This window comes from Macrobrachium nipponense, chromosome 4, assembly GCF_015104395.2.
Source record: "Macrobrachium nipponense isolate FS-2020 chromosome 4, ASM1510439v2, whole genome shotgun sequence".
NCBI classification, from domain to species: domain Eukaryota; kingdom Metazoa; phylum Arthropoda; class Malacostraca; order Decapoda; family Palaemonidae; genus Macrobrachium; species Macrobrachium nipponense.
This window is the reverse complement of record NC_061100.1, coordinates 47348429-47367275: the sequence shown is the minus strand read 5'-3', so window position 1 is coordinate 47367275 and position 18847 is coordinate 47348429. Positions and strand designations below refer to the sequence as shown.

The 18847-nt window shown below is 35.3% G+C and overlaps 1 protein-coding gene across 3 annotated transcripts in view; it reads left to right on the top strand.

Moving 5' to 3' along the window:
• Positions 1-18847, top strand: part of LOC135210912 (oocyte zinc finger protein XlCOF6-like) — a 95773-nt gene that overhangs the window by 37474 nt on the left and 39452 nt on the right. The window contains exon 2 of one of the 3 annotated variants that reach the window (XM_064243863.1): positions 6957-9883. The exons of 1 other annotated variant lie outside the window; for it this stretch is intronic. In XM_064243863.1, the coding sequence (XP_064099933.1) occupies positions 7655-9421 (1767 nt within the window). In that variant the 5' untranslated portion in view covers positions 6957-7654 and the 3' untranslated portion in view covers positions 9422-9883. Of the gene's footprint in view, positions 1-6936; positions 9884-18847 lie in introns of those variants that run through there. One more of the 3 variants, XM_064243864.1, reaches the window with a different exon arrangement.

The window sequence follows — 18847 nt, the reverse complement described above, 5'->3', positions numbered from 1 at the left end:
ACTTTAAGTAACGGCTAATTTAAAATGGTGCAAACATTACGACAATCGGAAAAAAAAATTTCTTATTTTTTTCGGAAGAGTTACCGCGCGGACGCAAGGAAAATTTTTTTTTTTTTTTTCATAAATTCACCATAAATCAAAATATTGTGCTAGAGACTTCCAATTTGTTGCAAAAGGAAGGTAAATGATTGAATGTTACGAGAATATAAGAGTTTTAGCTTACAATTGTGTTTTTCGACCATTTCGGTAGAGTCAAAGTTGACCGAAGGTTGAAATTTGGCACTTATCGTTATTTATATGAAAATATTTCAAACCCGATAAAAGCTACAGCCGTGGGTTGTTTTTAGTTGTATTGTGCATGAAATTGCGCACATTTCCATATATAAAACTTTATGTAACGGCTAATTTAAAATGGTGCAAACATTATGACAATCGCACGAAAAAATTTATGATTTTTTCGGATGAGTTACCTCGCAGACGTAAGGAAAAAGTTTTTTTTTCATAAATTCCCCATAAATCAAAATATTGTGCTAGAGACTTCCAATTTGTTGCAAAATGAAGGTAAATGATTGAATATTACTATTAGCCGTTACATAAAGTTTTATATATGAAAATGTGCGCAATTTCATGTAGAATACAACTAAAAATAATTGAATGTTGTAGCTTTTCTCATTTTTGTAAATTTTGCATATAAATTACGATAAATAGAAAAAAAACCACGTTCCGGTCAAATTTGACTCTACCGAAATGGTCGAAAAACGCAATGTAAGCTAAAACTCTGACAGTCTAGTAATATTCAGTCATTTATCTTCATTTTGAAAGAAATTGGAAGTCTCTAGCAAAATATTTAGAATTATGGTGAATTAAAAAAAAAAAATCTTTCCTTCCCTTCGCACGTGGATTCTCCGCCACAAATCTCCGAAATGCGTACGTACCATTCTCAGAATATTTGCTCCGTTTCATATTAGGCATTTCATAGAGTTTTATATATGAAAATGTGCGCAATTTCATGTAGAAAAAAACTAAAAATGCTTTGAAGGTTGTAGCTTTTCTTATTTACGAAAATAATTGCATATAAAAAATATATATTTAAAAAAATTCGACATTCGGTCAACTTTAACTCGTCAGATATGGTCGAAAACTGCAATTGTAAGCTAATACTCTTACAGTATAGTAATATTCAATCATTTGTCTTCATTTTGAAAGAAATTGGAAGTCTCTAGGACAATATTTAGATTTATGGTGAATTTTTTAAAATAATATTTGTTTACGTCCGCGCGTTTACGAATTGTCATGCATTATTTTGTGATAATTATTTCTCGTGTGCTTTTATCGTTTTACAATGTGTTATATACCAAAAGGATCGCAATTTAGTGTACATTACAACAAAAAGAAAAGTAACTTGTTACCTTTAACCGTTTTGCGCACAGCGCGATTTGAATACAATTATATATGAAATTTCGTTTTTGCGCTATCATATATCGCATTATTTATATATGATAATGATAATTTTTTTCATTTCTGATGGTTGCATACTAAACTTCAGCCAATGACAAAAAAAAGGAGCCAAAAATGAACTCTTAATCTTGAAAACTAAGCGCGCTGTGATTTTTTGAAAAAAATATTTTTTCCGCTTCCGCGCTCACTCTGAAACACCTCCGGCACACGGGAGACAATTTTTTTTTTACCGCTTCAGCGTAAGAGGGTTAATAGGATAGTAATTTAAGGTATAATTGAAGTAGAATGTTATTGAAGGTATACCTTTGGTATTTGAACTTTCAAGATAGGCAGGTATAAGCATTTTTAGAGGGGGTTTTAAGTATTCATGTGTCTTTATCTATTCATGGGGGTTTGGTATGCATCCCCTGCGGGTACAAGGGGTCCACTGTACTGCCTCCCGTTTGGAGATCTCCCTTTAGTTTCCTTTCCCATTGCCTTGACAGCCTACTCAAGAGGCTCAGAGAGACATTTAGCCCCTTTGAAGGAATATCCTCTCTCCTTCTGTAGGAAGCCATAGAGGAAGTAGTGGACATTCACTCCAGGGCATCTACAGTCACTTTTTTATAGTTCCCATTTACAAGATTCATCTTTTCATATCCCCATTCATCCAATCTCCAAGAAATACCTCAAGTTCATCTTCCAAGGGAAAGTCTACCAGTTTCGGTCCCTCAGCTTTGGACTCTCCATGGCCCCACAAGTATTCTCTAGAGTCCTCTCCCCTCTTGCCAAATGACTCCATCTAGTCAGCATAAACATCAGTCTTTATCTGGACGACTGGCTTCTTCAATCCCCATCAAGCGAGAAATGCGCAAAGGAGCTACCTCTCTTGCCTTCAAAAATAATTTATCCCTCTCTGCCATTCTTCAGTCGACTTATTGGAAGTGCAAGTTGATCTACAGGTTAAAATGAGCACCAACCAGAGGCTGTAATCACTTGCTGTGGCTCTCTTACCAGGTAAGGAAGTGGCAAGCATTTTTTCAGTGTTAGCCACCTTTTCCAGTTCAGGTTATTAATATACTTAATGAATTGAACTGGAATGTAGTTCATTCATCACACCTTCATTGCAATGTGGGATTCCATGGACTTTGCAACAATAAATAGAATGATGCAGTTGGCTTCAGTTGCTTTAACTCTCCTGTTGTAGTGGGCAAGGCCTATCAACCTCTGCTTTGTAACAGTCGCATTACCACAAATTTTGAATTGAGGATGCTGTGTGAGCATAATCATTAGCTAAGTAATTACTTGGTAAGTATATGCATAGTATAAAACTTATCAGTAATTTTATTATAAAGATGTCATTTCTCTGTTGGTTGATTTATATTTTGTAAACAGGCAGCTCCCGGTTATCAGCTGGGGTTCCGTTCTCGGTAGGGTGGTGATGAGCGTAAACCGTCATTAACCGAAACTCGGCAGTTTATGGTGCATATGGCACCGAGTTTTAGTTAATGGCGCCAAACCTATTGGCACCTTATGGCGCTAATAACCAAAACTTGATTCTTTATGACACCATAATTTGCCAATTTTATGGAGCTAGATAAGCGCCATAAAACCTGATTGTCATTAACCAAGTCCGCTGATACTGGGTACTACCTGTATTTACAGCAATTCTGTTTACAATTTAATTTATCATTCAGGTTGCTAAACAAAAGTAACTTAACTTGTTAAAAAAACAAAATTTTATGTTGCTACTGTTGGGAAATATGTATTTAGCAGGGATGCAATAATTTTGGTAGTATTGAACATGTACATACCTTTTTTATGCATTCCTATAACAAAAAGTTTTTAAAAATTCATTTATATAACATGCTTTTTTTTTAGTACTATACATATATGTAGAGATGATTTATAGTGTGTATAGTATACAGGAAGTTGTTCATAGTTGTTTATCTATTGAATAATGCCTGCAGTTTATATGCCATTTTTACAAGGAATTTGAAATACACAAATCTTTGCTGATGTTGAATGTCATGAAACCAAGCCTCCCCATATTGACTTATGGCCACTCATATGCAGTACATATATGCTGCAGTATGTATGTATACATATATGTACTTAAAATATCTTGCATTAACCCTACTGGCTGCTAACCTCCTCACCTCACATACTCTGTCACCTACCTTTGCTTTAATCCTGTACCAATCATTAACATGTAATCGTATATGAATCAGCTTCTACTGTTGCTCTACCATTTATGCTAATATAACTAATTTTTTCATTTCCATTTACTTCTTAATTTACTTTTCTCATATTTACTTTCAAGCTGTCTTGCAAACATTTTGAAACTGTATTTTCTATATATAGTTGTTTTCCATCCCCAGTCAGCATTGTATTGTGTGCAGATATAGCTTTTCCAATCTCCATTCACAGCCCTTTTATTTCTAACCCACACCTTGCACCTATTTCAACTATAATGGTAATAAATATCCATATAGATATAACACGCATGTTTCCATCCCAGTTTTACTCCAAACCGGTTCCTATCCCAGTTTTTTCTTCAGCATAAAAGCATGAATTCCTCTTAACCCTCTAACGCCGATTGGACGTATTAAATGTCGACATAAATTGTCTGTCGGGTGCCGATTGGACGTATTAAACGTCAATAAAAAAGTTTATTTAAAAATTCGCAGAAAAATACTTATAGGCCTACCAGGCGAAAACTTTTGAATGACGCGCCTTGGGGGGGATGCTGGGAGCTCACAGATCAAGGCGTTGTTTTGTTTACAATCATTACGCAGGCGCGCAAGCGCGAATTTCTTTCTTATCGCACTAAAAAGTATCAGTGACACATCTCGGGAATTATTTTGTCACTTTGACACAATTGTTGCACCATTTTAAATTAGCCGTTACATGGAGTATTATTGTATATGAAAATGTGCGCAATTTCATGTAGAATACAACAAAAAAATACTCATGATTGTAGCTTTTATCAGTTTTGAAATATTTTCATATAAATAACGATAAGTGCCAAAATTTCAACCTTCGGTCAACTTTGACTACCAAAATGGTCGAAAAATGCAATTTTAAGCTAAAACTCTTATATTCTAGTAATAATCAATCATTTACCTTCATTTTGCAACAAATTGGAAGTCTCTAGCACAATATTTTGATTTATGGTGAATTTATGAAAAAAAACTTTTTCCTTACATCCGCGCGGTAACTCTTCCGATAAATTTTTTTGTGCGATTGTTGTAATGTTTGCACCATTTTAAATTAGCCGTTACATAAAGTTTTACATATGGAAATGTGCGCAATTTCATGCACAATACAACTAAAACAACCCATGGTTGTGGCTTTTATCAGTTTTGAAATATTTTCATATAAATAACGATAAGTGCCAAATTTCAACCTTCGGTCAATTTTGACTCTACCGAAATGGTCGAAAAATGTAATTGTAAGCTAAAACTCTTATATTCTAGTAATATTCAATCATTTACCTTCATTTTGCAACAAATTGTAAGTCTCTAGCACAATATTTTGATTTATGGTGAATTTATGGAAAAAAAATAAAAAAAAGCTTCTTTACATCCGCGCGGTAACTCTTCCAAAAAAAAATCAGAAATTTTTTCATGCGATTGTCGTAATGTTTGCACCATTTTAAATTAGCCGTTACATAAAGTTTTATATATGAAAATGTGTGCAATTTCATGTAGAATACAACAAAAAATGATTGAAGGTTGTAGCTTTTCTCATTTTAGAAATATTTGCATATAAATCACGATAAATAGAATAAAAACTACGTTCAGTCAACTTTGACTCTACAGAAATACATAGTCGAAAAACGCAATTGTAAGCTAAAACTCTTACAGTCTAGTAATATTCAGTCATTTATCTTCATTTTGAAACAAATTGAAGTCTGTAGCACAATATTTAGATTTATGGTGAATTTAAAAAAAAAAAAACTTCCTTCCCTCCGCGCACGGAATCTCCGCCGCAAATCTCTGAAATGCGTACATCGCATTCTTGTAATAATTGTTCCGTTTCCTATAAGGCTTTTCATAGAGTTTTATATATGAAAATGTGTGCAATTTCATGTAGAATACAACAAAAAATTATTGAAGGTTGTAGCTTTTCTCATTTTTGAAATATTTGTATATAACAAAAATTCTACATTCGGTCAACTTTAACTCGTCCGAAATGGTCGAAAACTGCAATTGTAAGCTAAAACTCTTACAGTATAGTAATATTCAATCATTTATCTTCATTTTGAAACAAATTGGAAGTCTCTAGAAAAATATTTATACTTATGATGAATTTTTTAAAACATTTTTTTACGTCCGCGCGTTACGAATTCATGCATCATTTTGTGATAATATTTTCTCTGTGTTGATTTGATCATTTTACAATGTTTTATATACCAAAATGATCGCAATTTAGTGTACAATACAACGAAAAAAATTAACTTGTCAGCTTTAACTGTTTTGCTCTCGGCGCGATTTGAATAAAATTATAAATGAAATTTTGTTTTCACGCTATCATATATCGCATTATTTATTTATGATAATGATATTTTTTTTCATTTCTGATAGTTGCATACTAAACTTCAGGCAATGACAAAAAAGGAGCAAAAAATTAACTCTTATTCTTGAAAACTAAGAGCGCTGTGATTTTTTAAAATAAATATTTTTTCCGCTTCGGCGCTCACTCCGAGACCCCCTCGGCATACGGGAGACGATTTTTAGTATACCCCTTCGGCGTAAGAGGGTTAATATACCTTTTGCACTATACATCCTCAACATCCTTCTTATTGCCTCTTTTAGTCCTATTTTTAGTTTTTCCTGGCCTATGTGTGCAACTTACAGTGTTCCCCGTAACTCAGCATCTCACATAACTTTCCTAATTCTGGATCACACATCCTTTCCATGTCTAATTGCACAATGATCTTTCCTTTTGAGATGTGGAATGCAAAGGTTACAATATGAACTGATGTAAAAGCCTAAATGAAGAGAAGCATTTTGATGTGAACACTTGTAAGAAAACCCAGAAAATCTTTGGATTGAATGCATTGGTGAAGACCTAGACCAGATAAGAATTTGGACAGAGATTCACAAAACAGAAGAGAATTTTTGATAGGAAATCTTAATGTAAAAATGTTGATGATGGTTACCCTTAAGAAACAAGCCACTTGTTGCTGTGGCTGTGCCCATGTTTGTTCCTGACATTGATTCAACTCCTCCTGCTTCAGCTTTTCAAGGTCATGAGTGAGATTTGTCTTGTAGTAGGTAAAGGTCTCTCTAGAAAGATATATAGTACTAAGGGAAATGACTTAATTTTTAGCTAAACCTTCAACACCCAGCTCTGAAAAATAAGTAAAGGCAGCTTATTGTTTCAAAAACAAGAAATATAATTCCTTATGGAAATTTAAGATTTTTGTATTTTTCACATTCATTACCGTAGTTGTCTGAAATTAGCGATGTTCCAGTTAATGATCTGTGTTAGTTTATTTTCACTTCCAACAGGTTGAATGTGAAGTTCAGTGCAACCACCACCACAACGTATTCTATATATGATATGGCAATTCTTTTGAGGCAGAAGTGGAAACAATGTCTGTGCTTTCAATGTCATAGCTTGTAAAACTGAAAAGCAATTTGGTTTGAAATGTCACTTTATAATTGACTTTATAGAATTTCTGTGTTATGGTTTGATTTACTTTCTGCATTTGTGGTATGAATGTGTCACTACTGTCTAATTAGGTTAAGTTGATAGAACCTGAATCAGAGGTATTACTGCACTTATTTTTTTTAGCCATTTAAACAATTTTTGCAAGTGTGTAGTGTACTAGAAGTTAAAAAATTGTTTCAGTTAAAAATCCTATGTCATTCTCATGAAGTAAGAGTTGAATTGGGTCGAACAATTATGTTGATTGAAATGTGTATGGGAGTTCTGTAATCATTCTTATCATGTTTGGTACACTGTAAATTCTTGTTAATAATTAATGATGTTGAACTTTCTAATTAATCCTGAACTTCATTAAATGTAAAGACATTTTATTTTAGAGGCTTTCAATCATATTTTTACATCTAGAGGATTTTGCATTGAAAATTTTGTTGCAGTAATTGTAAATTTCTTGAAATTGTTGTTTGTGGCTTTCTTATTGTTACATGTTTTCTATTTATTTATGTTAATTATTTGCATGTAAGCTTAGATTTGAATAAATATGGAACATTTCAATACAGTTCCAGGGGTATGTTTTGGTGCAGATGTAATTTATACAGAAAGTAGTCAGCTATATGCAATTGTGGAATCAGAAAGTAACAGTACCTCTATTTTAGGGAGAAAAAATAGTGGTGCATGTAATGATAATGTTTCTGATAGGATGGAGTGTAAAGATATTCATGCCAGATCAGAGAGAGAAGTTACCACCTGTAGTTTCGAGCGTTGTAAAACTTCTGCCCATAGCCTTTTGTGCAAAGATGATATTCTTAAATCAAGTTGTAAAAATCATGTTTTGGAGTTTGATGATAAGCCATGTAATCAAGAGAGCAAAGAAATAATCCCATTTGATATTGCCCTTGGTGAAGTTGCTGATCATGAGATGTTTTTAGGATCTGAAATAAAGGTTGAGATTAATGATGAAGAAATAGAAACTTTTTTGTTTAATGGGACAGCCTCCAAAAAGAGTAATGTTATCCAAAACCAGGTTCCTTGTAGTACATACTCTGTTAAATTAAGACCGAAAAAAGTTGCAAATAATTACAGTACAAGTTACCACTGTTCTGTTTGTGGAGAGCCATATTTAGGCAAATTAAGTAAGCATTTGCGAAAATGTCATTCAGAACTTTTACTCTTTCATTGTAATGACTGTGGAAAAGGGTTTATGGTGAAGAGTACCTATGAAAATCATTTGAAAATACCACACCCAAATAACCTTTATAAATGTGGGATATGCAAAGCAGCTTTTAAAAAGCAAACTAGTCTCATGGAACACATTACTAGTGAACATAGTGGCAGGGTTCCAGCTAAAATGAAGTCGACTGGGAACATTTTTAAATGTGACATATGTGAAAAATCATATAATAGCAAGATTTCTTTGTTTAGACACTTAACGCAAGTCCATAAGAATATATTTTATAGATATTCAGTAAAAAAATCTTTATGTAAATATTGTGGAAAAATCTTTGAAAATACATTTGACCATGAAATCCATAAAAAGGAGCATAAAAACCCACCATTTGTGTGTAGCATTTGTAAATTGGTATATAATAGTAAAGTTTATCTGAAAAATCATGTGAAAATGCACCTGACAGGCAAACCAACTTGTAATATTTGTGGAGCAGCTTTTGCAGAACAGAAAACTCTTAGAAGGCATATGCTGACTCATTCTTTAGAAATGAAATTTCTTTGTGAGTTCTGTGGGGAGGGATTTCCCCTTCAAAGAAAATTCAAGACTCACATGCGAAAGCATACCAAAGAACCCATCAAAAAGCCATTCAATTGTCCAGTTTGTGGAAAACCCTTTAGGGATAGAAGTAATCTGGCTTGTCATATGCAGAAACACAGAAAAACTAAAGATTTTGTATGTAATATATGTGGTAAAGCTTTAGGTGATAAAAGAACTCTAAAAAATCATTTAGGTCGACATCAAGGGGAAACTCAATATAAGTGTCCAATATGTGAAAAGTCATTTGCTTATGCTAGTTACCGCACAGCACACATGAGAAGTCATACTAAAGAAAAGCCATTTAAATGTGAACAGTGTGGTAAATGCTTCACTCAAAAGAGTAGTTTAAACACACACAAAAAAATACATGATGGTAAAAAGCAACATGTTTGCAGTATATGTAATAAAGCATTTTTGTTTGCCTATTATTTGAAAGTTCATATGCGGTCACATACTGGAGAAAGACCTTTTAATTGTGCTAATTGTCATAAAGCATTTACTCAAAAATGTACGCTGAATACGCATCTACAAATTTGTATATAAATTTTTTTTTTCTCTCTCTCTCATATACATATATATTATATATTAATGAAAGGGCATATTAATTAAATTTACCAACTCTAATATTAACCCTTAGTGAATTGACATGCTCACATGAGTAGCAATAACAGGTTTTGGTTGGAAGTGAATGGACATGCTCACAAGAGTAGCGATACCAGGTTTTGGTTGGACAACAGAGCGACTCATGGTGATTAACGTTGTTACGCACCATCAATTTGGGGGAATCAAGCGGGAAAGAGTCGTCATTACTTCTTTAGCCCATAAATTCATTAATGGCAACTTGTAGACTGGCTAAGGTTAGAGATTGGGTGGCTCAGGAGCTTAATTGTGGTCTTGACTTCAAGGGAGGATGTACTGCTTCACTGTCTTACATTATGTCTTCTTATAAATTTGCTCATAAATATACCAAGGGTTGCTGTTGATTTTAGTTCTTATCCTTTATGATAGTATGTCAGTTGTAGATGTAATTTTACAAAGAAATGTGCAAAGAAATAGAAAAAACATGAATAAATCCCTAAAAGTTACTGCATCTTCATTCTCAGTAAATTTACATAAATATTTTATAACGAATATGCTCAGAATTTGTTACTGAATTTATTTATTATCTGTTTTGATATTGTGTGAGCTATAATTATAATATCACAAAATTAAATAATTTTATTCAATAGAAAAAACATCTATAACTTGGTAAAGTTTATGAGTGCCTTGTAAAAGAGGGCTCACAAGGGGTTGTAAATAGTCATTTTCAGTGCCTTGTGAAAGGTATTGACATTTTTTTTAGAATTTTCTTCCTTACAGCATAACTTTCCATTGAGGTGTTTATTTCTTAAATTGGCTGACTTCAAAGTTTCCCTGGTCTGAGGTGTACTGTATTACAAGTACTAAGAATTTTCATTGACAACAGTCATGTTGTTTTGCACCTTACTAATTGTGCCAATGCTCTCGTCAACCTACCTGAATTTGGTTGAAATGATACATGTTGCCATCATTGGCTTAGAAATAATTGCATTGTTATGATTTTCTCATTGTTTAACTGTGTTTAGTACTGGTATGTGTGACTCGAAGTTTTTTTTTTTACATTATAGTTATTAAGTAAATACATTTGTTGATTGACAAAGGAATTTCCTAGTTGTCTGCATATTGATTTGAATAGCTTTCATTGAAATAATTTAAATTAGGTTCATGTTTAGTGAATGTTCTCAGTTCACTTGTCTATTTTATGCAAGTTGTAGCTTCCATGAGCGATTATATGAATGTCTTTTCAGTTTATCCCTCCCCATTTTGTGTATAGTAGTTATATTATGTTTTGGTGGTTAATATCTTGTAGTAATAAAATATGATTGTGATAATTGTTGTGATAAGGAAATATGTACTGGGCATTGAATACTTAGACATTAGTACTACAAATAATGTACAGTTGCCTAAACTCATTAAATATATTAACTGTAATATAAAAGCAGGTTTTCTGAACTCCAAGTATCTAGTAAGAATTTTAATAGACAACAACCCTGCTGTTTTACAATATTAATAGGTATACCTTCCCTGGTGTGTAACCATACTCTCATCCTCCCTTCTAAGCTCGAAAACTGCTTGAAATGATATAGTCATCATTAGGTTGGAGATAACTACAGTAATTTGCTATTATTTGGCAGTTCTCTGTACATACTACAATGCATTTCAGGGCCAGCGAGTCATCGTTTTTCTCAAATATCTTTCAAACTAATTATTTGATTGAAATGGTACTTTTAACACAGTATACAAGACACCTCCCGCTAATTTTTGGTAATATAGTGCATTGTCAAACGTTATTGGTTAAGGCATTTACTCTTGACTTATATGGTGTTGCCAAGCATCATCTACCTATGAGTTTGATCATCCTTTATCTCCATCCTGTCCCTCCCTACCTCTTTACCTCCCTCCTTCTCCCTTCCATTCCTCATCCCTCCCTCAACCAACCTTCCTGGCCTTCCCATCTCAAGGCCCCCACTTTCCTGCCTTTTATATTATACTGGCAGTTCCGTTTTCAGTGGGGTGCCAATAAGCAAAAACCACCATTAACCTAAATTCAGTATTTATGGCACGTTTGGTGCCAATAACTGGAACTCTGCACATTATGGCAACATAAATCGCTGATTTTATGGCGCTAGACAACGGCCATAAAACTGTATCATCATTAACTGAATCCACCGATAAATGGGGACTGCCTGTATTAGGTAATATTGGATGCTATAAATATGTTGGTTTTTGTAAAATCTGTGTTCATTTAATTATTGATATTGTATTTTCTAAAATTACATAAATTGGGAGTAGGCTAGAGCATATGACAGTTACCCTGTTCACCAAGGTCTGCTCACTTCCCCCAAATCCCCAAGTAGGAAAAGCTTTGTCTACTTCCTTATTGCATCGGCAAGTGAATTGCCGTAAAGAAAAAAAAGGAAGAAAATGGGTATAATTTGGGGGAAACTACTATCAGTGTCATAACATCATTGTGTGTATGTTTCTCTACTCATATTACACTACAATTTCTTTTCTACTAATGTAACTTAAGGATGTCATTCTTGTACCTACTGAGTTTAGTAAATGAGTTGAATTTCATGCATGTTGAATTACAGTCGACCCCTGCTATTCGCAGACTCACATATTCACAGATTTTTCACATATTCACAGAGTATATATATATTTATATATTTACACATATATATATGTAAATATATAAATATAATATATAATATATATATATATATATATATATATAGATATATATATATATATATATATACTATATATATTATATATATATATATAACTCTGCAAACATGTGAAAAATCTGTGAATATGTGAGTCTGCGAATAGCAGGGGTCGACTGTAATTCAACATGCATGAAATTCAACTCATTTACTAAACTCAGTAGGTACAAGAATGACATCCTTAAGTTACATTAGTAGAAAAGAAATTGTAGTGTAATACGAGTAGAGAAACATACACACAATGATGTTATGACACTGATAGTAGTTTCCCCCAAATTATACCCATTTTCTTCTTTTTTTTCTTTACGGCAATTCACTTGCCGATGAAATAAGGAAGTAGACCAAGCTTTTCCTACTTGGGGATTTGGGGGAAGTGAGCAGACCTTGGTGAACAGGGTAACTGTCATATGCTCTAGCCTACTCCCAATTAATTTATGTAATTTTAGACACCTCCTGCTAATTTTTGGTAATAGTATAGTGCATTGTCAAATGATGTTAGCTACGGCGTTAACTCTTGACTTTTAAAGCGCCATATAATCGGCGATTTATGGCACCATAACATACTTAACAGAGCTGCCATTAACTGGTTACTGGCACCATAAATAGCCGAGTTTTGGTTAATATCGGTTTTTGCTTATCATCAATCCAACAAGAACGGAACCTCTGCTGATAACCAGGAACTGCCTGTAACTAAGTCTCTATCATATAATCTATTACTTTGTCTATTATTAATCTTTGGAGTATATATACCATATATAGATATATATATATATATATATATATATATATATATATATATATATATATATATATATATACACATATATACTCCAAAGGTTAATAATAGACAAAGTAATAGATTATATGATAGAGACTTAGTTACAGGCAGTTCCTGGTTATCAGCAGAGGTTCCGTTCTTGTTGGATTGATGATAAGCAAAAACCGATATTAACCAAAACTCGGCTATTTATGGTGCCAGTAACCAGTTAAAATGGCATCTCTGTTAGGTATGTTATGGTGCCATAAATCGCCGATTATATGGCGCTTTAAAAGTCAAGAGTTAACGCCTTAGCTAACATCATTTGACAATACACTATACTATTACCAAAAATTAGCAGGAGGTGTCTTGTACACTGTGTTAAAGTACCATTTTGATCAAATAATGAGTTTGAAAGATATTTGAGAAAAGGGATGACTCGCAGTCCCTGAAATGCATAGTAATTATGTATGACTCCAAGATTTCTTCTAATATAAACAAATCAGTTTTTTGATGGGTTTGAATTGCTCTTTTTTTTATTATTTAAAATCACGTAAATTTCATGTACATATATACGTTTTTAGTTCATTTGTCAAATTTATGCAAATTGTAGCTTCCATAAGCTATTGTGTATCATTATTTTATTCACTGCACATTTTGTAATAAAATGTGAGTATGAAAATTGTGTTGATTAGGAAATACAGTATAGGGCATTGCATATTTACACAAGGTTCCAGCAAATAATATATGACTGCCTAAACTCTGATAGCTTACAGCATATTTTGGAAGGTGTAAGGATTTTGTATATTTTTGTATACCACACCAAATAAATAAACAGTATGCTTTAATACATCTTTGTTAAGCCCTGCAGACACATAAAGATTTAAATCAAATTTTTATTTGAATTTTAATAGAAAGACTGAAATGAGGAACATACTCATAATGGTACAAAACTACGAGACAAATGCACGACCATCCACATGCAATGCATACCATACTTTTGTTTATATTGCACCTTAGTGTATTGTTGCATTTTTCATTAGCACCTTACAATAAACTTTTCAGATAAGGTCATTGTTAAAAACTAAAATAAAAGAATTAAAGATGTAAAACAGTGACTTTTGTGCTTACGGCTAGATCAATGAAGCTTTGAATGCTTAAGCTTACTTCTTTCTTCCAGTAGTTGTAACCTTCAAAAGATATTGTTCATTATTTTGAACTGCACCTAGTCATTAAAACTATTGCTCATTTAAGAAAATAGTAAAAAGTCTACAGTTCACACAGTGTCTTTTTTTAGACAAAAATATGGCAGTAGTGAACCTGAGGTGACAGGTATAGAGTAACCCTGTCCAAAAATGTTGACAAGACATTATTCAAAAGTTTTATATATGGTTGTGTGATTATATATTTTATTGATTTATGATCTTCAAATATTTAATAATTTTTTTACATGGGAAACTAACATTTAATTTTTATGTTTCTTGTAAAGATTGAAATGAACAGTATGGTAAGCTTAAGTCAGTCAAAAATGAGGGAGGAATTGTAGGAATAGCACAGCCATTTGTTTCACATCATATATGCATTCTTCTTGTAAGTTCATTGTTTAAATTTCCAGATACATCCCTTTTTCTTAAATGTACCATACTATACAGTAATTTATACAAAGAGATGTACTTTAGGAGGGTAATAATTTGATTTAAAATAATCTCTTTTTGAAATATGTCAGGAAAATTCTGGAAATTTCATTTCATCATCCAACAGCAATGCATTTGGCCCAGAGATTCAAGTTTATATACAATTTCCTTATATGCATGACACCTCTTTTTTTTTTTTTCATGCATGACACCAACTTTTTTTTTTTTTTTTTTTTTATCTCACTTAAGGAGAATTTTAATTAATCATTTTCCAGCTGTTGATGTTGAGTTTGTCTTATTGAACCCTAGGACTATCGCTAATATGCTGCATCATAAAGAGAGATTACCTCCCTTAATGCAATCCGGTGTTGTCTATATTTATACTTGCTGCCGATGCAATAGGCAGACTTAAGTTTGAAACATGCCGTTTGCTTAAGGTTGAGATGTGATGCGCATAAGGGTATTAGTTTCCGTACAGGGTGGAAAAGTGTCCAACCCAGAACTATCTAACATTAGGAATCATGAGAAATTTTGTAAAAATAATATAAACTATAAGGATTTCAAGATATTGTTATCAAGTCCATACGGACACCACCTTCCAATATTAGAATCTCTAGCTATAAAGAAACTTGTTCCCACCTTAAACAACCACTCTTCATCTGTTCCCTTGTACATAGATTAAACCACGCCCTTCTTCTTGTTTACTTTAGATACATTTTCCATACAGCAACCGAACATCCTTGAGACAAGGTGTCTTTTTAACTAGTACTCCTATTTTCAATAATACCTTTTTATTTATTTATTTATTTTGTTTTATTTAATTTTTAGAGTAACTTGTATTTCAGTGTTGTAACTCCTTGTATTACTTTATTCAATGTGTTTTGCATGTCAACAAAAATAATTTTATGCTGTATTGTATAATCAGTTTTTATCTTTTATTTTAGCCTAGATGATGAGACATTGGTCCCAAAACGTCACTATAGGAATAAAGTGACATGTTTAATGCTGCCTTCTTCTATGCCTTCTTGGTTGATATATACATATATATATATATATATATATATATATATATATATATATATATATATATATTATAATATATATTATATATATATCTATATATATATATATATATATATATATATATATATGATATATATCTCAAGCATAAAAGGCCCATTAAAACACTCTAGTTTAAAACTAAGGACTACAGGCAATCCTTTGTTATCAGCAGACTCGGTTATCAGCGATCCCAAAATCAGTGATTTATAGCTCCATGAGGGGGCCGAGTTCCAGTTATTGCTGCCATAACCAATTGTCGACACCATAAATCACCGTGTTTCAGTCAATGATGGTTTTTGCTTATCGGCACAGCCCCGGGAACGGAACCCCCGCCGATAACCAGGGACTGCCTGTATATTTCGGTGGACTGACTCCCACCCTTATCAAGTAGTGAATGACAGAAGAAGTTACATTTGTGAAATATATAGTGAGAGATATGCCCTTAGGTGATGCCTGGGGTCATGCTAAGCCAGCGTTGGGTTTGTTAACTCTTTCATATCCGCTTAGTTTTGAGCACAGTGTCCCCAGATATCCGAGGTGTATGGGAGAGCTCGACAGTGCAAAAAAATTATTATTTTGAAAATTCAGCAAAAATTTAAATTTGTTCATGAAACTTACCTGTTAGATATATATATAGCTGTATTTTTCCGAATCCGACAGAAATTTAAACACTTACGACACACGCAGTGGGAGTCAGGTGGTTAGTAAACCCATTCCGCCGCGGGCCCCCGGGGCGGGAGCGGGGTATCAGGAATCATTCCCATTTTCTATTCATAATTTTTCTGTCGCCGGTGCTGAAAACACCTGTTTGCGCACCTCCGTCCAGATTTTGGAAACTTACTAGCTACTTGAGTATCCCTTTTGGTTTTTCTTTGGTATCTGAATTGGATCGGTGGCTTGGCACACGTTAACTTTGGATTGATTTGAATTTGGTATTGATTTTTCTTTGATCAAGATGTCAGGGTCTAGTTCTGCTAGCGCTAGATTTTGTTCTATGTCCGAATGTAGAGGTAGGCTACTGAAAGCTTCAGTAGACCCACATTCTGTTTGTAAAGTTTGCAGGGGGAATGAATGTACGTTTGAAAGTCGTTGTAAGGAGTGTGAAAGATTAACAGAGTCGGAATGGAAGGCGTATGAAACCTATCTTAAGAAACTTGAGCGAGATAGGTTAAGGAGGTCATTCCTCCAGGAGTGTTTGCAGGTAGGCAAGATTTTAATGATTCTCCTGCTAACCCTCCTTCTGTAGATTATGCTCCTACCCCTGTAGTGTTGCCTCCGGCCCCTGAAACAGTGTCGGTAGAAGGTAATACTTTATCGCTAATTCCTTGAATCGATTCGTAACTTAGAATCAAAAGTGTTAGCTCTGGAGAGCAAAAGTGAAGAGAAGTGGAGTGAAAGTGCCCCTTGTGTAGTGGAGGTGCGTCAGATCGGCCTCATTCCGCCTCTAGACCTAGACCTCTGCTTGACTCCCAGATTACGGGGAGAGAGATGTCGAAAGTCGAAGGGGAGGGTTACGAGGAACCCCCACCGATCTGGCGTGCCTTCGGCAGCTTCTGACGAACCTACCCAGACTGCCAAGGAGCGTGCGCGTGCACGTCTTCTCAAGGAGTGCTTTTCTTCTTCTGAAGCTTCCTCCCCGCGCAAGGGGTGGAGCTCTCCATACCGCATCACGTCCGCTGAAAAGGACGGCTCGCGTTCGGGACGCTTCACGTCCAAGTTGTTCTCCGAACTTTGCTCGTCGCCTGATAGTGCGTTTGCTGCTTTTCCTCCGCAGAAGAAGCGTAAGGATTATTCGGAGGCGGAGTCTTTCCTAGATGTTTTCTTTCGAGCGCCGCAGTCGCTCTAAGGTGCGTGAAGTGGCGGTTCCTGGGAGTAGGAAGAAGGCGTCCCCTCGCCACTCGCCTGCTCACAGGATCAGCCCCTCCCCAGAAAAGGAGGCTTCACCTACAAGCAGATTCTCCAGTCTCTTCAGCAGCAACTTCGAGATGTTTTTCTTCGAGAGAGACTGTTCCACGTCACCGTAAGAAGGATGACAATCTTCCTGTGAAGAGGTCGAGGCGTTCTCCCTCTCCCTCTCCTCGCTCGTCTCTCTCTCCGTTTGAGTCTCCCTCTAGAGTTCGTTCTGCTCCCCAGCAACTTTCTAGAGGAGGCGAGAAATTCGTTTCTCGCTCTCGTGAAGCTGTGTTTCCGCTGCTACGAAACTTGTTGATAGAAGCGCGTTTTCTTTTATGCCGAGCGCGCTTCTGTGAAAGTCAAGCGCGCTTTAGTGGACGCCGAGCGTGATTCGGTGCAAGGTAAGCGGGCGCCAGTGGACGCTCAGCGCGTTTTAGTGGACGCTCGGCGCGCGCCAATGGATGCTCAGCGCGCGCCAGTGGACGCCAGGTGTACACCTGTTGCAGTCGAGCACGCTTCAGTCGGCGCCAGTAGATTGGCTTCGGACGCCAAGCGCGCGCCTACGGACGTCAGTTTTCCACCTCCGCAAGCGCAAGCGGAAGCGGGAACTCTTCCTGTTCGCCGCTCTTTCTCTTTTGAGAAAGCTCGTGACTCTTCTTTACTTCCTCCGACTTCTCCAGTGTCTGAAGAGGAAATTAGTGACGCTTTCGTCGAAGTGGACGAAGAACAGCAGTTGGCTCCAGTTTCGACGGACTACAAGGTTTTGACTCGTTTGCTAGAGTCAGTTTTCTTTGCAGGAACACTTTCCAACCTGAAGCTCCACGTACTCCTCCCTCTCAGTTTTCGTCATCCAAAGCTACTAAGATCTCGGGCTTTGTGAAAATGAAGAAGTCGCTTTCTACGAAGCAAGCTTTTCGAAAGGTCCATGATTGGATGGAAAAGAGGAAAGCTTCAGGCAAGACTTCTTTCGCTTTACCACCTTCAAGACTTTGTGGCAAAGCTGGTATGTGGTATGAGACGGGAGAAAACGTCGGAGTTAAGCTTCCAGCCTCAGCTCAAGGAGACTTTGGTAGTATTGTGGATGCCGCCAGAAGATCTTTTCTGTCTTCCTCTAAGGTCTCTTGGATGCATAGTGAGTTAGACTTTCACCTTAAAGGGCTCTTCAGGACACTAGAGGTCTTAATTTTCTTGACTGGTGCCTAGGAGTATTGGATGCCAGGTCCAGGAGTTCTGATTCCATCAGTCTGGGGAGCTGTCCAGTGTATTGTCTTGCATGGACAAGGCCGTCAGGGATGGTTCTGAGGAATTGGCTGCT